This window comes from Panthera onca, chromosome B3, assembly GCF_046562875.1.
Source record: "Panthera onca isolate mPanOnc1 chromosome B3, mPanOnc1 haplotype 2, whole genome shotgun sequence".
NCBI classification, from domain to species: Eukaryota; Metazoa; Chordata; class Mammalia; order Carnivora; family Felidae; genus Panthera; species Panthera onca.
Window position 1 is genome coordinate 28,146,441 of NC_138344.1, and position 26,312 is coordinate 28,172,752.

The 26,312-nt window shown below is 42.3% G+C and overlaps 1 protein-coding gene across 2 annotated transcripts in view; it reads right to left on the reverse strand.

Moving 5' to 3' along the window:
• CYFIP1 (cytoplasmic FMR1 interacting protein 1) overlaps nucleotides 1–26,312 on the reverse strand; it is an 86,190-nt gene that overhangs the window by 22,487 nt on the left and 37,391 nt on the right. For both annotated transcript variants that reach the window (XM_060617925.2, XM_060617928.2), the window contains exons 20-25: nucleotides 25,959–26,078; nucleotides 23,698–23,897; nucleotides 16,875–16,962; nucleotides 5,066–5,209; nucleotides 2,146–2,236; nucleotides 905–1,035 (exon numbers count right to left, since the gene is read on the reverse strand). In XM_060617925.2, the coding sequence (XP_060473908.1) occupies nucleotides 905–1,035; nucleotides 2,146–2,236; nucleotides 5,066–5,209; nucleotides 16,875–16,962; nucleotides 23,698–23,897; nucleotides 25,959–26,078 (774 nt within the window). The remainder of the gene's footprint in view (nucleotides 1–904; nucleotides 1,036–2,145; nucleotides 2,237–5,065; nucleotides 5,210–16,874; nucleotides 16,963–23,697; nucleotides 23,898–25,958; nucleotides 26,079–26,312) is intronic.

Consider the following 26,312-nt stretch of genomic DNA (forward strand, 5'->3'; position numbering starts at 1 on the left):
ACAAATTAAGAGTATCAGTTTATTAAAAAAAAAAATCACCACTATCAGAGTGAAAAGACACCACAAACAGGGAGAAGTATTTGCAATGCATGTAAAACACAAAGGATATACAAGGAGCTTCTATAAAGCTAGAGAAGAATGGGCAAAAGACACAATGAGGATTTAACAGAATAGGAAAAACAAGCAACAAACGAAGATGCCCACCTTAGTCACAACAGAGAGAAAACCAGAGTAAGGCCACAAGTGTGTGTATGTTACAGTCACTAGGCTTTCCAATTCAGAATGGTCAGTTGTCATGAGGGGACTGAGAGACAGGCTAAATGACGCCACAAGGAGGCAACCAGTGGAGAGAACAGGTGTCCCCCTGTGCAATTTTTCAGTAGTAGTAAGCTTCCAGAATTTGCTCTATTATGCTATCCACCACAATAGTCATGGAACATTAATATAGCTTTTTAAACATAAAGTAATTAAAATTCAACCAAACTTAAAAATCAGTTCTTCAGTCACACTAAGCCACACTTCAAGTGCTCAACAGCCTCAGATATAGAATTTCCCATCATGCAAACAGCTCTCCTGGGCAGTAGTGCTTTATATCCTTACATACATGTCCCATGTTTGTTTAGGTATAGCAAATACTACATATTAAAATATTTCCACAGTGCTCACATAGTAGAACATTCTTAAATGATGAACTACACTGTATTTTTGTTTTTCAGTTGCAGGAAACAAATTCAAATTAAAGCCTAAATAGTCACACACAAAAAAATGGTGCTTTGTAACACTTACTCCCTTTTTACCCCCATTAAATAACCCCAATAAATCAAGCCTCTAAAAAATTCTTTTTTCTGTCACCTATGGGGAATAACTCTACATGGCCTGGGGGTTGGCTAGGCTGAGCACTCACCAGGCTCTGCTCGATGAGCAGGCAGAAGAGGACAGCATTGCCCACCTCCCGCAGATTCTGGAAGCACACGGTCTTCAGCTCTGCATACTCAACAATGTCCTTCAGCTGGTGGTGGAAGAACTCTAGGATGCCTGTAGTAGCAGAGAGTGAGTAAGGGGACTGGGGAGGTTGGAGGCACAGCCTGGGCTCTACGGCTGGGAGCATCTCTGTTGGTCATGAAACATCCTCTGACACTGCCATCGTGCCTGGTATGGAGATGGCCATGTGTCCTGACCCCAACATCCTCCTTGCAACAGTAGCCTGTCCATCACCTGGGCCTTGGGACTCAGCTCCAAAGCCTCTTTCTCTGTCAACCCTGTATCTTCTGAGGAGGCACATTACAAGAATAAAGGAGAAAGACCACATCATCATCTCCAGCAGAGGCAGAAAAGGTCTTTATAAAATTCATTATCCCTTCTCAGGCAGAGGTAGAAAGGGATGTACTTAATCTGCTAAAGTACATCTACAAAAGCCCTGCAGCTAATGTCATGAGTCTCAGTGGTGGAACCTGCATTCTCTCTCTCTGAGCCCCAGAGCAAGACCACACATTTTCATCACTGTCCTGGAGATCCTGCACATTGTGATACGGCACAAAAAGACACCAGGCATAAACACTGGGAAGAAAGCTAATATTCCCTAATTTGATCTATACATTCAAATGCTGACCCAGTCAAAAGTCCACAAGCTGACTCCAAAATTCACGTGGTTACGCAGAAGACCTAGAATAGCCAAAACAACTCTACAAAGAACAAAGTTGGAGACTTAACAGTTTTCAAACCCCTCATCCCAACTGTCAGGTACCAAATGCCATTTTGCAAGGATCCCTAGAGCAGTTGGACCTGGAAGCTGAGTTCCCTGTCCTTCCCTGGTTGGTGATCTTCAAGGTCCCAGTGCTGTGCAAGAGTCAGGGGTTCAGAGTTCAGAGCCCCATCACCCATCAGTGACTAGGCGGCATTGCCCCTCTTCCCCATATCTTCCTCACCCAAGTGTGATGATTCCAACACACCTGCTCCCAAAAGAAAGGCTGGTTTGTTTGTTCCATTGGAAACAACCAGGCTTTGATTAGGTTCGTGGCCTCCTCCCACCTGGGGAAAGGAGATCCTACCCTTATCAGTAATTTCTGACTTGACATCTTGCACTGAGGTCTGAATGTTTATGCTGTCCCTTCTGTACTGCACTCCTGGGGAGGTGCCCATACTCACCAGGAGAGCCATATTCATGACGGGGCAGGCGGCAGATCTTGGGCATCACCTCCATCAGCGTCTTCACGTACTGCAGGATTGTGCCTTGCAGCTGTAGGAGAAATAGGCTGCATCAGCCACTGGCTGCCACTGTCTCAAAGGTTGTGAGTGGTGCGTGGGGTTTCTAAAAGGGAGTCTGTTAGTAAAACACATGGTAATGACCAGGACTGAGAATCACTTTGGCTGGGAAAGGAAATCCTATCCACAGAAAGAAAACAACCTCCACCAGAGTGACTTTACAGGAATAACTAAATGCATCTTCTAAAACACAATTCTTCTTTCAGGAGACAAGTGGCCTGAGGTATGACAGTGGGAGGGCAAGGAGCTCTAGTTGTATCCATCTGTGGTGAGTGCGGTGGCTCTGAAGAAGTGACATCCTCATGGGGCAGTTTCTGTATTCCTCTGACGGATTTGGTGTAGCTGCAACACTGGACCATGTCACCTCATGTGCCTAACACCTTACAAGTTATGTGTTTTGGGGCAGAGGTTCTAGCTGGGGGTCCCAGCAGTGACTGAGTGGGTCATGGGCTCGTGTCTGTGCCAAAAGACCCAACTTTTATATATTCTAATTGATTTCTGATCCAAACAGGTTGTATATTTTGTCAACCTCTTAGAATTCTGTCAGGTTTTGCTTTGTGTTAATGATCATATCATCTCCTTGATGGACTGCTACTTTAATTATGTGGCCATTAATTCAGCTTTAAGCATGGGAAATACCTGAAAGTCTCTATTTCGCGATAAAAAATTTTAAAGAAATGGGCTTAATCACAGGTAGTTTATTAAAATAATGGAAAAAGATTAAAGATTAAGATTTTATAAAGTTCTTTCTCAGTGAACAGAAATAGCACATAGAAAACTAAATCCATGTTAGTCTACATGTATCATTCTCTCACTTTCTCTTTGCAAAAAGACTTAAATAAAATACTTCTGCATAGAACTTCTGACCTCAATCTGAAGTTACACAGATGAGTGTCTGAATCCTTTATTCACAGTTTAACCCTTAGCACCCAGGACAGGGGCGCACATCATCAGCCTTGCAGGTACAACCAGCTATCGCTGGGCAACAGAAGTCTGAACAGCAGCGGGACCCTGCCCACACCACTGTCTCACAGCTGAGCCCATCTGCCTCTTGCTCAGCCCTACCCCACAGACAGCTCTGAACTCCTCGTGGCCAACAGACTCTCCTCCATATCCCCCAGTATAAATGTTTCCTGGAAATCTGTGTTTTAAGAAAACTCCTACTTCACAATCAGAAATGGGCCTCTCCATACAACTATCCCTACCCAGATGCTTGCCAACTAAAACATGGTCTCTCCATAATGCCTTTATGGTTCCCTTGGGCAACAGCAGTGGTCCTTTATAAGAAAGCTATATTTTGGTACGTAACTTCTTAAAAAAAATTCTTTTTTAATGTTTATTTATTTTTGAGAGAGACAGAGAGTAAGCAAGGGAGGGGCAGAAAGAGAGAGGGAGACACAGAATCTGAAGCAGGCTCTATGTTCTGAGCTGTCAGCACAGAGCCCAACGCTGGGCTCCAACCCACAAACTATGAGATCATGACCTGAGCTGAAGTCGGAGGCTTAACCGACTGAGCCACCCAGGCACCCCTTAACTTTTTCTACGAATTAGTTAAAATAACATGGACCTATTCTCTTGAATTAAGAAAGTTGGGGGAGAAATTAAAATAAAAATTTTAAATATAAAAAAAAGACACTAAAAAAAAAAAAGAAAAAAGGAAGATAGATGGGAGAGAAATCAAACTACATATGGTCAAAAGTGGTGCTAAACACCACAGAGGAAGGACCCCTGGCTTCTCCACCCCAGAAAATTTAAGGTTATGTGTGATACTGTGATTTATAATAAATATATATTTGGTCTTGTATCTATTCCTGACAAAGAGCTCCTAAAACCTTCAAATTATCCTGAGAGCCTTAAAAGCATCTCTTATTACATTATTAAGGTCACTTTTGGAGGCCCACCCACCAGTGGGGGCTGGCTGCCAGGAGAACCAACCCCATGGTTGGATTTGGGACTTTTAGTACCACCCCCAGACCTCTGGGGAGGAGAAGGGGCTGGAGGTCAATTTAGTTACCAAAGGCTAGAGATTTAATCAATTGTGACTATATACTGAAACCCCCATAAAACCCCAACAGGGTAGGGTCTGGGGAGCTTACAGATTTGGGAACCAGAACAGGTCCACAGGCCACTATGAGGGGCTCCAAAGTCCACAAGGAGAGGAGCTCCTGTCTTCAGGACCTCTCCCTATGTTATCTTTTCATTGGCTGTGGATTTGTATCCTTTGTAATTAACTGGTAATCTAGAGAGTAAACCAGCTTCCTGAGTTTTGTGAGCTGCTCTAGCAAATTAATTGAACTCAAGGAGGGGGCTATAGAAACCTCTGATTTACAGCCAGTGGGTCAGAGGCACAGGTGACAAATTAGACTTGAAATCTAGTGGGGGTGAGGGTAGGGCAGTCTTGTGGGTCAGAGCCCTTAATCTGTAGGAACTCATGCTATTTCAAGGTAGACAGTGCTAGAACTGAGCTGAATTATAGGACACCCAGTTGGTATCCGAGAATTGCTCAGTGGAGTGGAAAACCCCCCTCCCCACATTAGAATTGGGTGCAGGGGCACCTGGGTGGCTCAGTCAGTTGAGCATCTGACCATGGCTCAGTTCAGGATCTCTCATTTTTTGAATTCGAGCTCCACATCAGGCTTGCTGCTATCAGCCTGTCAGTGCAAAACCTATTTCAAATCCTCTGTCCCCCTCTCTCTGTCCCTCCCCTACTTGCACTGTCCCCAAAATAAATGGAAAAAAAAAAAAAAAGAATTGGGTGCAGAACACTGCACTGTGAAAAGGAAGCAGACTGAGGAAAACATACCAGGCTCTTCACGACCTTCAGCAGCTCCTCCATGACCACTGCAATGCCCTGGTAGCCAAGCAGCCGGCAGATGACCTCAAAGTGCGGAGGCCCCACAAAGTTTCGGTAGCTGCCATAAATGCTAGAGTAGGCCAAGTTCAAAGCCTGAGGGACAAAGAATATAAGGGCTTAATGAAATCTCCAGAATTTTCAATGTGGTCACTATGAAGCCAAGACGAAAAAACTGCTGCACCAAAGATGCATTCAATACACCATGCCCTTAAGATGGAGAATTCCAGAGAATTTATTAGACTGCCCTTACTGGTATTTATATCTTCAACATAAAAACATGACAAGCAAGCTTGCTAAAACAGAAAAAAGAAAACAAAGCCATTTGGTTTCAAAGATTTATCAAAGTGCCAGTTTAAGGTCCTGGAATGAGAAACAAATACATCCTCATTGCTGTCTCCTTGGAGCTGTTCCCAGTCTCCTGGTGGAGACATCTGGGGCAAACACTGATCTCAGGGACACATGGGGAGCTGGGACAGCAGCCCTTGCAGGGAGAATGGGTGAGAAAGGAAATCAGGGTGGTTTCTTATAGGAGGAGACCTCCAAGTTTGTCTAAGAACACAGATTGAACACTCAGCCGGGAGACCCCTAATAAACATTCAGTGCTGTGTATTTCCCTCTCAGCACTTTTCAGGTGCATCCCACAAATTTTGATATATTTGCATTTCATTTAGTTTGGTTGTCTTTTTAAAACAACTCTTTTAAAATTTTCTTGAGGTTTGTTTGATGGCCCAGAATATGGTCTATCTGGGGGGAAGCCCCAGGGGCACTTGAAAAGCACGTATGTTCTGCCCTTGTTGGGTAGAGTGTTCTACACATGTCAATAATTTACTGGTGCTTGATGGTGTTTACTTCTTTGTTGTTGCTGATTTTCTGTCTACTGATGACTAAGAGAGAGAAATGTTGAATTCCCCAACTATAATTGTGGAGTTGTTCATTTCTTCTTTCACTCATGTTAGTATAGTATTTGCCTCAAGTATTTTGAAGTTCTATTGTTTGGTACACAAACATTTAGGACTGCCTTATTTTCTTGGTGGTTTGACCCTATTATGTAATGTTCCTCTTGGTCCCAGATTAATATTCTCTGTTTTGAACTCTATTTTATCTTATATTAATAGAATCACTCCTTTCTTCTGATTAATGTTTGCATGGTATATCTTAATCCATCTTTTTACTTTCAACCTACCTATATCATTAATTTGAAGTGCATGTCTTGCTTAATCAACTTTTTAACTCCACTTTGCCTATCTCTCAGTATTTTAATTGTATTTAGATGTCTCACTTACATTTGGGACATTTACACATAATGTAATTATTGATATCTAAGTAGGGTCTGTTTCATTCTTCCTGACTTCCTCTGGGTCACTTAAACATTTTTTAGAATTCCACTGCAATTGACCTATAGTAGTTTCAAGAGTATCTCTTCACACGGATGTTTTAGTGGTTGTTTTAGGTCTTATACATTGTATAAGTTAATCATAATCCACTGTTACCAACATTTTACCACTTTGATTGAAGTGTACCAATCTCACTTCCATTTAGGTTCCCTGTATCCTCCTCCTGCCCCCTTAATCATTGTCTTAAATATTTCCTCTACATACACTGAAAACCACATCAGAAAAGTGAGGATTCTGAAGAACAAGCACAGCAGGCCTGCTTGCAATTCCTGGGAATTCATCCTTTGGATTGTTACCAACTAATAAGGGTTTTGTTTTGTTTTGTTTTAAATATACATCCAAGTTAGTTAGCGTATAGTGCAATAATGATTTCAGAGTAGAATCCAGTGATTCATCCCCTACATATAATACCCAGTGCTCATCCCAAGTATCCTCGTTAATGCCCCTTGCCTGTTTAGCCCTTCCCCACACCCATAACTCCTACAGCAACCCTCAGTTTGTTCTCTATATTTAAGAGTCTCTTATGTTTTGTCCCCCTCCCTGTTTTTATATTATTTTTGCTTCCCTTCCCTTATGTTCATCTGTTTTGTATCTTAAATTCCACATATGAGTGAAGTCCTATGATATCTGCCTTTCTCTGACTAATTTCGCTTAGCACAATACCCTGTAGTTCCATCCACGTTGTTGCAAATGGTAGGATTTCATTCTTTTTGATTGCCACATAATACTCCAGTGTGTGTCTGTGTGTATGTGTGTGTACATTTATCCATTCATCTATCGATGGATATTTGGGCTCTTTCCATACTTTGGCTATTGTTGACAGTGCTGCTATAAACATTGGGGTGCCTGTGCACAATAAGGTTGTTTTCTACCACTAGGGCACTTAACCATGCTATATAAACTTGTTTAGGTTATATGTACAAACAGTGATTTATGATGGGCTCTTTTCCTTCTGGGGGTTCTGGGGTTTCAGTAACTATGAACAGTCAACATAGGTGGCATATTCCTATGTACCTAGCCCTAGTGAAAGCCTTGGACCTGAGGATTTGAGTGGACCTTTCTTCGCTGGGCAGAAAAACTACACATCCCAAGCAACCCCCATGAAGGACAACTTTGGTAGCCCGTGCCCAGTTCAGTCACACCTGATACATCTTTTTCCCTTACCAATCCTGTTTTGCATCCGTTTGCTATAACGAACTATAGCTGTTAGTACAAGTGAGTCTGTGAGTTCTTCCGGAGAATCAAAATGTGTGGGTGGTCCTAGGACCCCAAAACAGAAAGTATGAAAACTGAAAACAATTTTCAAATAAAACACTGACCAGGTTGGAAGCACTGCCAAGCGCCTGTCCTGTGCCCACACTTACAACCCCAATCACACTTGAAAGGGGCATATTTTGATCATCAGACCAGATATATCCTCTTCCTAACTCCTCCTCAAATTTGCATTTAAGTGCTGGGATTCCATGTTAGGTTTTTGCTTGATAAGTTCTACTGTTTCAAAAGAAAAACATGCAAATTGTTAGTGAAATCTAAAGGTTTCAGGAGCTAGGAAAGATGGTGGAGGAGGAGGACCCTGAGCTTACCCCATCCCATGTTTTCAATGAGATATGATCCACTTCCAAGTCAGTAAGATGGAGAGCTAACCAAAGACTGTGGGAACAAACTCCACATCGAAATACAGAGAAGAAGCTACATCTGAAATGTTACAATGGTCAGAAAGGCAGAAGGAGGCTGCCCACAGAAAAGAGGGAACTGAGTGTGTAAAATGGACAGAGAAAAAAACTTCTGCACCATGGAGCTCACATAAGAGGACTAATATTCATAAATTTTGGCTTTAAAAACCAGAGAGCTCCATCAAAAATCAACAAAAGTAGGCCAACAGCAAAATGTAGCGTAATTAAATTTGTGAAATATAATGCTAAAGAAAAAAATCTTAAAAGCAGCAAGACAAAGGAAGTCCCTAGCTTACAAGGGAAGACAAATAAGGTTAGCAGCAGATCACTCCACAGAAACTTGGCAGGCCAGAAGGGAGTGGCAGGATATATTAAAGTGCTGAATGGGAAAAATCTGCAGCCAAGAATAGTCTATTCAGCAAGGCTATTATCGGAATAGAAGGAGAGATAGAGTTTCCCAAACAAAAACTAAAAAGAGTTCGAAACCACTAAACAAGCCCTAAAAGAAATATTGGAGACTCTCTGAGTTGGGAAGGAAAGACCAAAAGCGATAAGGACTAGAAAGGAACAGAGAAAATCCCCAGGAACAATGACAAAATGAGTTAAAAAAAAAAAAAAAAAAAAAAAAAAAAAGGCTGTAAATACATATCCATCATTTACTCTGAGTGTAAATGGACTAAACACTCCAATCAAAAGACAAAGCATGTTAGAATGGATAAAGAAACAAGACCTGTCTATACGCTGCCTCCAAGAGACTCAAAGAAATGGAAAGACATCCCATGCTCATGGATTGGAAGAACATTGTTAAAAATGTCTATACTACCCAAAGCAATCTACACATTCAATGTGATCCCTATCAAAATAGCAACAGCCTTTTCACAGAGCTGAAACAAACAATCCTAACATTTGTATGGAACCACAAAAGACCTCAAATAGCCAAATCAATCTTGAAAGAGAAAGGCAAAGCTGGAGGCATCACAATTCCAGATTTCAAGCTATATTACAAAGCTGTAATGATCAAGACAGATGGTATTGGCACAAAAATGAACACACAGATCAATGGAACAAAATAGAAAATCCAGAAATATACCCACAATTATATGATCAACTAATCTTCAACAAAGCAGGAAGGAATATCCAATGAGAAAAAGACAGTCTCTTCAACAAACAGTGTTGAGAAAACTGGACAGCTACATGCAAAAAGAATGAAATTGGAACACTTTCTTACACCATACACAAAAAGAAATTCGAAATGGTTTAAAGACCTACATGTGAGACCTGAAATCATAAAAATCCTAGAGGAAAATATAGGCCATAAGCTCTTTGACATTGGCTGTAACAACTTCTTTCTAGGTATATCTTTTGAGGCAAGGAAAACAAAAGCGAAAGTAAAATACTGGGACTACATCAAAATAAAAAGTTTCTTCACAGTGAAGGAAACAATCAACAAAAAACTACAAGGTGACCTACAGAATGGGAGAAGATATTTGCAAATGACCTATCTGATACAGGGCCAGTATCTAAAGTATATAAATAACTTATAAAACTCAAAGGCCTGAGAGCAAATAATCCAATTAAAAATGGGCAGAAATCACAAACAGATTTTTCTCCAAAGAAGACAAACAGATGGCCAACAGACACATGAAAACATGTACAATATCACTTACTATCAGGGAAATGCAAATCAAAACTACAATGAGATACCACCTCACACTTGTCAGAATGGATAAAATCAACAACACAAGAAACAACAGGTGTTGGTGAGGATGTGGAGAAAGGGGAACCCTCTCGCATTGTTGATGGGAATGCAAACTGGTGCGGCCACTCTGAAAAACATTATGGAGGTCCCTCAAAAAGTTAAAACTACCACGTGATCCAGCAATTGCACTACTAGGTATTTACCCAAAGAATACAAAAACACTAACACAAAGGGATACATGCACCCCTATGCTTACAGCAGCATTATTTACAATAAACAAACTATGGAAACAGCTGAGTGTCCACTGATTGATGAATGGATAAAGAAGATGTGGGGTGTGTGTGTGTACACACAACATACACACACACACACACACATAAGAAGTCACTCAGAGAAAGACAAATACCATACGATTTCATTCATATGTGGAATTTATGAAACAAAACAAATGAATAAAGGGGGAAAAAGGAAAGAGGAGTAAACCCAGAGTCAGACTCTTAATTACAGAGAACAAACTGATGGTTACAGGAGGGGTAGGATGGGTGAAATAGGTGATGGGGATTAAGGAGTGCACTTGTCATGATGGGCACTGGGTGATGTATGGAATTGTTGAATCAGTATATTGTACACCTAAACTTATGTAACACTGTATGTTAACTAACTGGAATTAAAATAAAACTTAAAAACAAAAATAAATCTGAGGGCCTCATATTACAAATGAGAAAATTCACTTTCAAAGTTGCCCTGAGGGGTGCCTGGGTGGCTTGGTCAGTTAAGCGTCCGACTTCGGCTCAGGTCATGATCTCACGGTCCGTGAGTTTGAGCCCTGCGTCAGGCTCTGTGCTGACAGCTCAGAGCCTGGAGCCTGTTGCAGATTCTGTGTCTCCCTCTCTCTCTGCCCCTCCCCTGTTCATGCTCTGTCTCTCTCTGTCTCAAAAATAAATAAACGTTAAAAAAAAAATTAAAACAAACAAACAAACAAACAAAACAAACAAACAAAAGTTGCCCTGAATTGCGTAGGGACTGTGGCTTAATAATACCTGGTCCCAGGGGCTCCTGGGTGGCTCAATCGGTTAAGCATCCAACTTCAAATCAGGTCATAATCTTGTGGTTTGTGGGTTTGAGACCCACATCGGGCTCTGTGCTGACAGCTCAGAGCCTGAAGCCTGCTTCAGATTCTGTGTCTCCCTCTCTCTCTGCCCCTACCCCACTCATGCTCTCTCTCTCAAAAATAAACATTAAAGGGGCGCCTGGGTGGCTCAGTCGGCTGAGCGTCTGACTTCAGCTCAGGTCACGATCTCACAGTTCGTGGGTTCGAGCCCTGCGTCGGGCTCTGTGCTGACAGCTCAGAGCCTGGAGCCTGTTTCAGATTCTGTGTCTCCCTCTCTTTCTGAACCTCCCCCGTTCATGCTCTATCTCTCTCTGTCTCAAAAATAAATAAACGTTAAAAAAAAAAAAATTAAAAAAAAAAATAAACATTAAAAAAATACTCCCCCACCCCCCAGCTAATGTCCAGCTTCCCTATGGACTACACTCACCCCAAATAGGGCACATCCCAGGGGCACTACAACTAAAGTGGTGTAACTACTCAGAGGAAGAAGAGAAGGCACTACCTCTGAAAAGGGCAAAGTTACAAATACTTTATTGTAAAATAAATACTTACAGCTCAATTCAAGAAACACTCTGCCAGCCACACCTGACACAAAGACTTGGGTCTCACCTTGAAACCAGAGGACACAGAGCTAGACTCACTAGTGGTGTGTCTTGGGTTCTCTAACACCCTTGAAGGTATGAGTCTTCAACTGTAAGTCAGGGACAATATTACTTATCTTACAGAAAGAGAACATCAGTGACATACTCAAGAGCATGTTCACTTAGAGTGGTGATATTCCAAGAACCAAACAGCATCATAAATGAGCCACTCATCTAAGTCAATATTATTCTCACAAGACACTTATCCTAGTTCATCATTCATTAAAATAAAAAAAAAACACATTAGATTTTTGAACTGGATTCATGGTATTCCATAATCTCACAGGTACAAACACTATAAACTGCATTGCAACAAAATGAAGTAAAATGATGGTTCTGAATACAATATTCAACTCTGATATCATAATATATTGTCATTCTGCTTTTTTTGGTCCTCAAAAAAGTATCATATAAGATGAACAGTCAACATCGATGTCACTCACCCAAATTTTTGGCAGACTTTTTGTTAGAATCCAAACAATTTAACAAAAATTACTAGTTTAGGGCATAAGAATAAAAATGACACAAACGTAATTTGTCAAACTGAGGCTGAAATCTGCAGTTCGGTCGCAGCTGATCACTTTTAAAAGAATAATCAAGTCCAATTCATCTAATCTTTCTTTTCCTCCAAATGGGTACAGCAGATGACCCTAGACTGCTCACGCCCCTGAAGACACATGAGGTGTGAACACAGACCCCATGCCCCTCAGGATCTTTGCTGTACAAGAAGCAGTAACACTGCTGCCTGAATTCCTGGAGGAAAATCAGTATAAAACCAAAACCTGCAGTATAAAACCAAATCCTGAGCCATTAACACCAGGATGGATGCACACTGTGTTTGGGCAGCAGGATGGACACAATAGTGCTGGTGAGGAACCGCTCTCTCAGAACCAACACCACAAGCCTTCTTCCCAGGAATCCATCCCTCCAAGGACCATGCGGGAGGCTGGTCTGACACCCCATGGCCAGATGCTGTACAAATGTGTGGTAAATCATGAGCATCTACCTTTCCTCAAAGGGCCAAACTTCCCTTACGCCTTGTCATTCTCTCCAAATGCTGGGGCAGGGGAGGAAATGGAGGAGAGAATGGAAAAATCACTTCATTTCTTGGTTCCTCCTTCCCACAGGCTCTTCTCTTTTTATCTTAGCATTATAAAGACATATTTTGTGGTCATGCCTAAGACAGGGATTAAACTTCAGAATCAAGCCTAGTTCATAGCAAATCTTTTAGTTAACACAGACCCAAGAAATTTCTATCTTACTTGCCAAAATTTCTAGTCCTATCTTCTAAAACTATATAAAACTTCTTTTAGCTCCAAGAAGGTAAAATACTACACTTTATTTATTTCTTTGTTTTTAAATGATTGAATTTTACTAAACATAACTATGATATATTCTGAGTAAAATGGCATCAGTGTAGTGGCATCAGTATAGAATGTGAATTCTATACCTGTACACTGTATTCTGGTTGTTTTAAGTTCTCTCTGATAATTGCTTTCTTTTGTTCCCCTAAATAAGACTTTTCACTCGTCTTTGATACACACTTCAGGTGGTCAGCTTCGGGATAGGTTTCAACACTGATTACATTTTAATTTCAGAAAGGGGGCATAGAGTACTTATTCTAATACTTCTAAAAATCCTCATGCCTTTCTGGAGGGGCAGAGGAGGTGGGCAGCCTACACCAATACACCAGCCAGAATCACAGTGTTTGCCCACTTCCAAAGGCGTAGTCCTAGCACAATCAAGTTCAAGTTACCATCTGTAGTGACAGCAATGAAGGCAAACAAGAAGACAGAAATGAAAGGTTCACACTCTAAAGAATAGATTAGGAAAGAATGGGTTAGAAGCATCTCTTCTACTTCTCAGATCAGCTGACATCTAAAAGGATGTCCTAGTGTAGGTGATGTGGGGTAGCAGCCCCTCAGCTCCTGACCTGTGTCCTAGCCTCGACTGCCCTGAGATTCAACACATGTACACAGGTCTACACCTGTTGCCAGCTACACTTGACCAGCAGCTCAGAGCATGAGAACAGCTTTCTCTCAGGGTCCACAGAGTGTGGGTGTCTCCTGGGCATGGGACAGGAGCAGAGTCTGTTAATTGCTTGGGCCTCGTGTCCCATCATAAGCATCACCTGTCTGACCAGTGGGGTTTCCCAGAGGCAGCACTGAGTCAGGTGCTTTATCTTCCACCTCCCTTCTCTGAGGCAGTGCTGCTGGGGACTCCTCTGCAGGCGAGAAATCTTTGGCCAAGTGGGAGGAAGGGAGAGACTAGGGACATGTGGCCCCCTGCTTGTATCTCAACAGCTTCAGTCTCCTTTCCACCCTCCCTGCCTCACTGGCCATGCTCCCAAAACTGCTGGGGTGCCCTTCCCTTGCCCAGGCTCTTGGTACCTGTCTGCACACCAGGGCCCAGTCCACACCTTCAGGCCTCTGTGGAACAAGGCCTGCACTCACCTGCTGAGCCAAGAACTCTGCTCCCTGGCTCAGGCCAGGTGCAGCCTGGGTCACAGCGCATGCTCAGGAAACACTTGCTGAGTGAGCCCTGAGACTATGACTGCAACTTGGTATAGGTAGAAGAAAAACATTACTTTTTTTAAAAATGACACTCAGTCCCAGAACACAGCAGAAAGCACAATGACATCTGGACTTCTTCACTCCTGGTCATCATCACTAGGCTTAACACAGCAGCCAAAATCCTGACCCTAACAAACGGGGCAATATGATCCTCCAACCCAGCCCACCAACTCCCACAACCTCTGCCTCAGCTGAGTGAGCCATGAAACCTGCCTGATGTGTCCAAAACAGACACCCAGCAGGGCAGCATCCTCCCCCGCTCACAGTAAGGTCTATGACGTGCAGAGCAGACAGACCTAGGAAGAGGAGTGGACACAGGCCCCAGGGATAAAGGCCTCTTCCCTTTAACCCTCCTAAATCTAGCCCTGTCTGACTTCAAAAATGGACACCTCCACCCACCAACTGCCAGAAACCTGGGAAACATCTTTGGGTCTTCCGTTTCTCTCCCCTTCAATCTTTGGGTTATTAGCCAAAGTCCAGTCACATCCACTTCCAAAATACCCCTTGAGTCTAGCTACTTCTATCTCTGTCAATGCCACCTGGTCCAAGGCACCACCTCCTGACTGGACTAGGATAACATCTTCCCACCTGGCATCATTCTCCATCTGCTCCTGGTCCCTCCCTCAGACCCCGGCCCAAGCTGCCTGTCATACACCACCCCTCCCCACCCCCATCTTGTGACAGAGACTCGGGCCCACAGGGTCCTGTGCAGGGCTGGTTCCTTCTCAGCATCCAGATCTTGTTAGAGCAAGGCCTCTCTAAAAACCAGCCAAGGTTCTATCACAACAGTTCCTTTCACAGCATCCTAGGAATGCTGCTTCTCAAGTGGACATGCCCTTCCCACACACAATGCAGAGTACATGGCACCACCCAAATGTGGAAAACAGAGACAGCATCCATTTCAGCTTGAAGTTCCACATATCCTTGCAAAACACAGGCAGTTTCTAGTTCTCTCAACACTGGTTTCCCCTTCCTCCCAAATATATCCTCTACTTAACCCTCTGGCTTATCCCACTAAGACATCTACCATTTCCTTCTTGGCTGACAGGTTGAAAACTTTAAATGGTCACATTAATTTGTAAAGTGTTATGATGCTGTGATTAAGACAGAAGTGGCCAAAGGGAGATGACATCACAAGCCTGGAGAAGTTGAAGGGAGAGAAGGAGGGTGAGCCAAGGACTTGTCTCTTCAAAAACTAGTCAGAAGGGAAGGCTGAAATTCTGACACCCTCCTGAGAGCCAGCACTAGGGATGTGAAGAGTGGTCCTTTTATGTCATTATTAATAGGCTCACTTCTGCACCTGTGAGAAGAATGTGCAGAAAATATGGAGATGGTACTGCCCAAACTTCAGCCCCTCAGAGCTTTAGAGCCGAATGAAGCAGCAGCTGCTCAGAGCTTTAGGTTCTAAGGCTATAGGCGCTGGTGTCCATGACCAGGCAGGGGCCATGATCCACTTCCCCACACAGCCCACAGGCTGTGTGGAGACCGAGGCTGACACCAACATCAGAGGGAACAGCTTAAAATAACTAGTGAGAACAATGCACACACATCATAAAGTGAGTTCAGAAAAGGAAAACGTTTCTCAGACTCAGCCCTCCCAGAGACAGCCACTTTTTAGCATCCACTAATCTTTTCTCTGGGTTTATCTTTTTGTAATAAGGAATATTCTGTTTGGAGTGTGATTTTTTTTTTTTCAACTTAATACAATACAGCCCCCACAACCTATCACAAAATCTATGTAATTACCTGTGATGACTGTATTCCAGTGGACAGTAAGTTATTGGAGTATTACCTGATGGTCAGTTAGGTTGCTTCCGTATTTTTTATGACAATGTTGTTATGACCACCCCCATAGCAGACCTTACTTTATACTTGTCTGATTTATTCCCTTAGCTGTCCAGCTTCCTACAAGTGAGAACATTTAAATATTGATAAACATTTCAGCTGGCTCCCTAGAATCATACAGTCCCATGTGCACTCATTTATTTTTCTTTAATTACTGGTGAGGCCAGTTACCTATTCCTATTTTTTTTACTACATTTTTTGGAAATATCTGCTCATTAAATCTATCTCATTTTTACTATAGAGGGTTTGTCTTTTTTTTATGAAACCCTAAGAGTGCTTTAATTATTAACAAAACTAACCTTTAATAATACTCTTAACTTGTTACAAATTCAGCCACCCTCAGCCTGGACACTTGTCTTACCTTACTAGACAGCAGTGGTTCTGTGGCTTTTGCCAGTTTGCCTGCTTGCCTGTGGTTTCTGGATGTCAACCCTTTTCTCCACGCCCCCTCCCACCTCAGCCCCTCCCTTTGTGGCATCACACCTGGACAAGATATCCTGCCCTCTCTGTCACAGATATGGCCCTGAGCCTATTCCACACTTTCCTGGTTTGATATTTTTAAACCATTAAATCTGCTGACAACCTCACTTATTGTAGTGCCAGGAGTGAGGCCAGGCCTAGTTGGACACCTACGACAGCCAGAGTGCTGTCCTAACACTACTATTACTTTTTTAGGAAGATGCTAATGGAAGAAAACAATAACATTTCACACATGGCATGATACATCTAAATCACTGCAACTAACATGAATTAAACTAAACTAGAAAATATGTTTCATTGAGAACTTAAAAAATTTTTTAACACAAACACAAAAGAACCTACCTTTGATCCATGTAAATACTGGGGTTGTGCATTAGGCTGTTTATCTCTTTGAAATTCCTGAGAAAATGGTAATACTGTCCGAACAAATCTAAACAAAAAGGATAAAAAGAAAAGAAAAAAAAGAAAAAGAAAACAAAAAAATTTAATGGCACTTCTTTAAAATTCAGAACTTTTCCATTACCCATCAGTTAAATCTTCCTCACAGTTAACTGATACAATCATCACATAGGAAAAGTCTAAGAAATCAAAAACCATAGTACGGATGATATAAACACTCTGAAATATGATATACATGTATCCAGAGTTCACAGACTGAGAACACCCAGGTCCTACCACTGCATAAGCAGTCTCCAAACTCTGGAAGACAGTCTGGTCTGTTGGCACCAGGACCATTTCATGCCTAATGCAGTCCATTGACAAGTGGTAATGACCTAGTACTCAGGCCTTGCTGGGCCTCTGGACATGGTGATGACCTCGGGGATAGGAGTGGGAAGGAAGATACAGGCACTGATATCCAGTTACTCGAATCACTAGTTACAAGCTAATGGGAAGAAAGAGCAAACTAAGTACTTATAACCACATTCATTTAGCCAACATACTGGCTTGATAATGGATTAGGAGACCTTGAAAATCAAATGCTGGGATTTTAAAGTGGACATGAAAAGCTTGGATAATACTTTCATATCAGAAGAGTTCATTTAAACATATAAAACTTTGGGGGCTCCTGGGTGGCTCAGTTGGTTGAATGTCTGGCTCTTGGTATCGGCTCAGGTCACGATCTCACAGTTCATGGGTCTGAGCCCCGTGTCGGGCTCTGTGTTGTGCTGATAGCACAGAGGAGCCTACTTGGGATTCTCTCCCTCCCTCTCTCTCTCTGCCCCTCCCCTGCTTGCTTGCTCTCTCTCTCTCTCTCAAGAAAGAAAGAAAGAAAGAAAGAAAGAAAGAAAGAAAACAAAAAACCTTATAAAACTTTTATAAAGAAGCATCATTACTACATGGATTTGCTAACTATTAAACATGAAGCACTTGATTAACACATATTACACTTTAATAAATAAAAAAGGATGTACTTGGCATAATACCACCAGTGCATGAAATGAACATGCATATCTGAGGGGAGTACATTTACACAGAAATGTCATGCTTTTGAGTGTCTGGATTTTGTTGTTACCCTCTAAAGACTGTTGAGTTATATTGGGCAGAATGTTAAAACTGCTTGCAAGTCAGCTGGAACCTTTCATAATTAGGGTGGCATGGTATTGTAAACAGCTTAGGGCTAGTACTAAGGCAGGCCCTTCTGGCAATTCTACTGAATGCATAGGTATTTGGTGAGGTCTCCCCATTCTTGCTGGCAGGGCCTCAGATGGCTCCTAGCTCTGTGTCAGCTCTGGGAATTCTTCAGCTTAGAGCCCCCAAAAAGTTGTTCTTTGCCCATCTTTGTGGAGATCCACAAAGATGGATTTCCACAATCCACAATGCACACACAGTTTAATATTCAAGCAAAGACTAAAGGGCCCCTAAGTTGGTCTCAGGAGCTATTCCTCTATGCAGCTCTCTCTTCTCTCATACTGCAAATCTGCCCTGCAAATTCCAGCTGTCTCAGCATCCTCTGTTTCCAATCTGTCCCTTCTAACAAATAAGACTTCAAAGCTGTACTTGGGATACATCCTTCCACACTGAAGCCCAGAAAGTGCTTCCAAGCAGAAACCCAGGGAAGTCATAGGGCTTACCTCCTTTGTTTCCTTTCCCCTAGAGAAATAGGCAATGTATGAAACAGTGGTTTCATAAATTTTTCACTTGTTTAAGGCAAAAGATATATCCAAACCCTGTTACTTCATTATCCCAAATAACTTTTAAGCACTGTATTTTGACTATATATTTATATACATATGTAATATATAAATATATAGTCAAATATATTGAGTATATATACACTCAATGTAAAGATAAAAAAAAATGGAATTCCAGTTAGTAGACTTGTGTTCATGGTGGAAAGGATTAGTAATTTTGAATTTTCTGCATTTTCTAGAATTAAGCAAATGAGTAAATATACTAATAACGAAACAGGATTCTCACTGTAGAAAGGAGTTATAAAAATGGAAAGGGAGGGAGAAAACGAGAATGAGAACTGCAGTGCTGAACTGGAATTGAAGATATTAGTGTGAATTCAGGGTTAGAACATGTAGACAGCTACAGAGAAGCAACCCCCACCCCCCACCACATAAACATTTTATGGGGTTGTGTCCTCTAAAAAGATAATCTGAAGTCCTAATTACCAGTACCTCATAATGTGATCTTATTTAGAAATGGGGCTACTGCAGATGTAATTAGTCAAGATGAAGTTATACTGAAGCAGAGCAGGCCCTTGATCCAATATGACTCATGTCCTTGTAGGAAGAAGGGAAAACAGCATGTGTCTAAGGAGGCAGAGACTGGAATGATACAGCTGCATGCTAAGAAGGCCAAGAATTGCTGACCACCCACCTGAAGCTGGGGAAAAGCAAGAAAAGTCTCTACCCAGAGTCTCAGAAGAAGCACAGCCCCGCTGACACCTTGGTTTTGGATATCTAGCCTCCAGAACTGTGAGAAAATAAATTTTTGTTGTTTTAAGCCCCAAGGTTTGTGGTAATACAGGGACTTAATACAGTACATAGTCAGGTACTCCCTAGCTCTGAACATCAAAAGAGTCTAGAAACAATGACATTCCAGTAGCAATGAGCATACCTAACACCCAGACTTACTTTGTAAACATTAAGCCTAGTTGTAAAATATTCTCCACTAAAAGGAATCCTTGTAGAAATAACAAATTGCAAAGATAGAGCAGGAGAAGTACAAGATGAACCTGGAACTTTTTGTGGTGCAGAAAGTAGGGCAGTGCTTCAAAATGATGTGGACAGCTAATAGGACACCAAAACCAGGTGGAAGGGGCTCCCACTGGCCAAAATGGGGTCAATTTAAGCCACAAAAACCAAATCATGATAATAACAGATTACAATGCTGAGTTAGAATCTGCAACTCTTTACTTATAATAAACAAATAAATATATGCCAACATATATAGCTGAAGGCCAACTAATATATATACATGGAATGATGACATTTGAAAATCACCATTGTCAACCACCATAATGATAACTGAGTTGGGTAAGAATCATCAACAGATGGTAAAACTAGTAGGCCAAATTTTAATGAGGAACAGTTTATTTATGAAGTCTCAACCATCTCTCTATAAATTACTTATAAATTCTAAGCAGAAAAATGATAACATATCAGCGGAGAAACCAGGCAGCCACCATCCTAACCAAAAGACAGAAGTTAACATCACCAGTAACGGACAAAGTAATGCCCTTTGCTTCATTGTACACTGCACTGAGGACACACCCATTCCTCTGTGGCCTTCCTCCCTCTGAGGCCTGACTTTGATCCCAATCATTGCCTATTTCCAGAGCTATAGCATTTTCACACAATTATCAGCTGTATAGGTTAAATTTAAGTCATAGGCTACCCTAAACCACTTCCTAGAGCCATCAGGCAAAATCACTAATCAAAAATAAGCAACCAGTGAAGTTCTGGTTTCCCTTGAACAGTTCTTAGAAAACCCTCAGGGATGGAATTAAAATACTGGGTGACACAATTCTGTCTGTCTTCTCAGGATTCCAGTTCAGTTCTCAGGAGCCTTGGTGGGCAGAGCAGCCTCCTTACAACACAGGTGGGGCCCACTCACAGCCTCCATGGGCTCTGTGCTCACTCTGCAAACAGGGGTATTCACATCTCATGGGCCAATGGAAGAAATATGCCACAAGAGATGAAACACCCAAAGCTGCCCCTTCTGCTCACTGTCATTTACATCAGACATTGTGTGGTCTCAGGTAGCTGAGGGCTGAGGTGTGACCTGACACCACTCCTCAGTTACATATTGGATGCCTCAATGTTCCTCACAGTTCTACCAGGGTCCTATAACTGACACTGGCCTGGAGGTTTTCTACCCTTCATAGTACCAACTTCCTAACCTGAGCCCTGTCAATTCTGTCTTTGACAATAAGACCCCTACTGCCAGCAGGCCAGGCAGCCTTGAATGGGGGGATGTTCTCCATCATCAGTCCCAAACAGGGCATCCAACAAGGGCCTATCTTGATGGGCAGGGACTCAGAATTTGATCCATTTCCCTAACTCCACTCTTCCTCACCAAACTTGTGTTCATATGTCTAAAGTATCTTCCAGAAAACATAGCAGTTCAACACAAGAGTTTACGGCAAACGCTGGCTTTTCATCATCATGTAATCCTGATCCTCCTCTGCAGATCTTCTACACAGCTCACATCAATTCTGAGGACTTGACCCATTGAACCATCACCAAGGAGACCAGGGCAGTCCAACAGGCATAAAGGAGGCTCAGGGAACACCTTTCATTATTCCTTTTGCAAGATCTCTGAGAAATCCCTTAAAGGAAGACCAAATGCTAGATAATTTTTAAAAAGCCTGGGTAGCTCAGTTGGTTAAGCAACTGACTCTTGGTTTTGGCTCAGGTCATGATCTCAGAGTTTGTGAGTTTGAGCCCCAAGTCAGGCTGAGCTCTGTGCTTACAGCATGGAGCCTGCTTAGGATTCCCTGTCTCTCTCTCTCTCCCTCTACCCCTCCCCTACACACACACACACACACACACACACACACACACACACACTCTCTCTCTCTCTCTCTCTCTCTCTCTCCCTCTCTCAATATAAATAAACATTTAAAAAATACAATCTAAAATAATACCAAAAAAAATCACAACTTCCTGTGTTGCCCAATTCCAACCTCACCATAACACCTTTTTTCAGCCTACTGATAGTGGAGTTCTGCTGCATGTAACCTTCAGAGACACCTGACAAGGCAAAAACATTTTAAGGAAAGGTAACAGAAATTAATTCCAAAGGTTCCAAATGGATCAACCAAAACAACTCTTTGGTCCTGCAAACATCAGCCATGACTTATACAGATTTTCAGAAGCAGAAAAGCATATTTATAGTCTAATACAGAATGACCCTCCTTGTGATATATCATGTGGAATAAGAATGTGTATATAACAGCATGCCTAATAGCACTCATTTCTGCAAAATAAAAAAATATATATGTATATCTGACTGTATGACAAAAACTGTAGAAGAAATACACATTTTAAAAAATGTTTATTCATTTATTTTGAGAAAGAGAGAGTAGGGAAGGGGTAGAGAGAGAGAGGGAGAGAGAGAATCATAAGCAGGATCCATGCCCAGCGCAGAGCCCGAACACAGGGCTTAATCTCATGACCATGAGATCATGAACTGAGCCCGAGTCGGAAAATTAACCAACTGAGCCACCCAAAGAGCCCCAAAACATTTTTTTAAGTGTTTATTTATTTAGAGAGAAAAAGAGAGAGCACAAGCAGGGGATGGGCAGAGAGAGAGAGAGAGAGAGAGAGAGAGACAGAATGCAAAACAGGCTCCAGGCTCTGAGCTAATAGCTCAGAGCCTGATGTGGGGCTTTGGACTCACGAACCGTAAGATCATGACCTGAACCTCAGTAACCAACTGAGCCACCCAGATGCCCCCCCCATCGATATATTTTTTAATGCAAGCAATCTCTAGGGATTTATTTTCCTCCTCATATATGTATATATGATTTCTAGCTTTTCTACAATTATAATGCATTATTTATGTAATAAAAATATATTTTCAGTTAATCCAGACTCTAACAATTTGAAAGATATCTGTTTCAGGAGACTAGACACCTTCAAAGAAGTTAAACAATGATGAGTAGTGTGTAAAGTCTGGTTCTGGTATATGCCCAGCCAGGCCCAGAAGCCCCCTAATCTGAGGAGACTGACTGGGACTCCTCCCCCTGTGGCTCTGGAAGCTATGGTCACGTTCCCACTACTGCTGCCTGGCAAGTGTCAGCCACCTGGGGCTGGTGTGATGGCATAGCCCCATGCACCTTGGGCCAAGCCTGTGTCCCTATAAGGAAATCCAACCTTGAGGTCCTAAATAGAAAATGGCAATAGCAGACATGATCAGACCACAGGAGGGCCTCCCTTCTGTCCTCGGTATGTCCTTTGAGACATAAAACTGGGCTTGAAAGTCAGTAATAATTCAGCTAATACATGGTGGGATGTTCAGATCTAGCAGAAAAGCCAAAGACAGTGATTTTTAAAAAGTGGTCATAATATACATACATACACACACACATACGTCTTTGGCACATGCTGACACAGAGCAGAAGGTCAGCTTAGAGTAGAGCACAGAGAACAAACCTGGACAGGTGGCTGCCCAGTGCACAGAGGCCAAGGCAGGGCTGTCCCAGGATTTGGGCCACATCAGGAGGCTAAACCACTTATCAACCATGCCACCCACATAACTGGCCACTTTTATGTCGTTCAACATAGTAGTAAATGGTAGGTTGGTGAGAGTATGGCTCACCAACTGATCTTCATACACCCCAACATCCCAGAATGGAAGAAAAATAGAAAGTCACCCACTATATTCCAACATCAGGTAGACTGACAACGGTGGAGATGGTGCAGACCCTGCAGCTACTGTCCACGTGCACTATGAGATCCTGCCCTGACCTACAAGCAAGTGCCCCAGTGCAGTCTCTACATGCAAAGCCATAAAACATGCCCAGGGGCTGGCCTAAGGCTATACTTGCAAAAAGAGGAGACTGGGAGGGCCTGAGTACCCTGGACGTGACAAATGATAGGAACAGGGAAAAAGACAGCAACTTAATGGACAGTGTGGAGGCCCAGAGATATCCTGTTTAGGAACCTTTTGGAAAGGGCATCTAAAACTATCCATGAGGTTACATGCTCACCGGTTGGTAGAGCCATTATAGCAGTAGTTGGGCAGGAAGTCATAATTGAGTTCCCAGAAGACATGGAGGGTGATTCTCCCATATGGCGCTGATACATTGTGGTTGGCCTCCCGGAACATGGCGTCAAAGCTGTCCAGTGTCAGGTACCTGTTTAGCAGCTTGTGGGTCATGCGGTTGATTTCCAAGAGGCCATCCAACTCCTATAGGACCACAAAGACAGGGTGTGAGGACAGAATTGAGCCCAGCTCATTGGCCCCCATTCCTTACATGGGCAGTGCCATGGTGCTAGGGTGGGCTGGGTAGGAGAGAATAGGATACACAGAGGTAAGGCTGGTGAGCTAGGCCAAGAATATACACAGTGGGGGTCTAGTAGGCCACAGGAGCTTGCTTCTTACACCTAAATTCATTATGTTCTCTCCACTCTTTTGGAAACACCCCTCCTAACCATGGTCACACCTCCAGGGCAATCATCCTTTTTTCACTAAGGAAACCTCTACACTGCCCCCTCACTGGCTTCCAACCACCCCTAGGGCAGAGACCACTAGGATGCATCCACCCCTGCCCTGCTGGCATGCTATGTGTCCTCAGGCATCAGCCTGAGTCAGCCTCTCTTACTGTGCACAGCGACAAAGCACAGTCAGCAAGTGCATTCACAGACAGATTTCTAAACTTCTAATTTGCTCATAAATATGCTTAGGTCTGTGTTATCCACTGTAGTAGCCAATGGCCACATAATGGCAATGAGAACATGGCTGGTCCAAACTGAGGTGCACTGTACATGTGAGTTACACACCAGCTTTAAAAGACCAAGTATGAAGACAAAGAATATAAGATATCTATGTAGTCATCCTGATTCTGTGGAAGAATATGAGGAGCACTGCTCACCCTATGTGGAGATGCTTGAACCCAAGTTGCTGAAGCCCAGTGCTCACTGACGCCTCTCTTGTTCTAGCCAAAACTGTGTCTTTAGTAATGAACAACCTTCCTTGTGTTCTTACATGTTCACTAACAATGTCTGAAGCCTTCATTCTTGGAAGATCTATTTGGTTTGGCATAAAATCCTTAATTCTCATTTCCTTTCCTTGGCTTCTGGCATGAATAGCTGTAGACAAAGCTCTGAAGACAAATTTTCTTTCTCTTATCACTCTGCTCAGATATCCAGATTAATTTTTTCTTTTCCTTTAAAATCTAATACTTCTACAGGGGCACCTGGGTGGCTCAGTTGGTTGAGCATCCGACTTCCAACTTAGGTCATGATCTTGCATCTCATGAGATGGAGCTCCACATCTGGCTCTGTGCTGACAGCCTGGAAACTGCATTGGATTCTGTACCTCCCTCTCTCTCTGCCCCTTCCCCACTCATGCTCTGTCTCTCTCAAAAATATAAACATTAAAAAAAAAATCTAATACTTCCACTGAAATATTCCTTGGTATTGGCCACTTTGGGTCAGTTTTCCCAGGCACATGCCACAGGCTTTTAATATATATTTATAGCATGTACTAAATTTTATCCATGTTTCCTGGAAACACAATTTTCAGGTCACACTGCTTTGGTTTTTCTCTTCGGAGACCCTTGTGATATGTATTGTATGTTGGATCTTCATTGTTAATCTTCTATATGATTTTCTTTCAAATCCTTTTTCTCTGTGTTCATTTCTTTTTGATTTTTAAAATTTTCCTTTTTTAAAAAAATTATTTATTTAGAAAGAGAGAGAGAGGAGCTGGGGAGGGAGGGGGGAGGGAGAGGGAGAGGGAGAGGGGGAGAGAGAGGGAGAGAGAGGGAGGGAGAGGGAGAGAGAGGGAGAGGGAGAGAGAGGGAGAGGGAGAGAGAGAGAGAGAGAGAGAGAGAGAGAGAATGAATATCTCATGCAGGCTTTGTGCTGTCAGCACAGAGCCCAACATGGGGCTCGAACTCACGAACTGTGAGATCACGACCTGAGCCAAAACCAAGAGTCAAATGCTTAACTGAGCCACCCAGAGGCCCCAAATTTTCCTTCTTTTATTCTCTTGCCATAGTTAGGTGTAATTTATTCAAGGTTAGGACTATTTTTTCTTTGAAGTCATCTTAGAATTGCAGCCAATAAGAATAGACACTAAAAAACGATACTCAGGATAGGCCAAGCTCGAGTAGTGCAAAGCTTTTGATTTCTATGCAAAAACTGAACCTACTATTGGTTCAGTTTATCATAAGCACAAAATTAAAATTAGCTCCAATCCTTGTGACCAGTTTCTGCTGAGCTTGACAAAGGGGAGAGCACTTACAACTATTGATGTCAGGTCTTCACTTTCAAATCGTCCAATGGCCAGTTCCAGAGACTTATACATGGCTGCTGAAACACGCTGAGTAATCAGGCGATTAAGGTCTATGGATCTGCCCAGGAGCTGGAAGATGGAGAAAGGAAAAAAGAATGAGCAATAAAAAACAAATGTATATATGTATATGTATATATGTATATGTATATCTATATACTTATACACCTATACAGATATTAAATATATCTGTTCCAGAATCCAATTCCAAAAGATAAAACAAATAATACACAAAATGTAAACATTTTAGATCAAATTATATATATAGGTGTCATGATCAAATACTCTACTTTCCTAGAGCTAAAA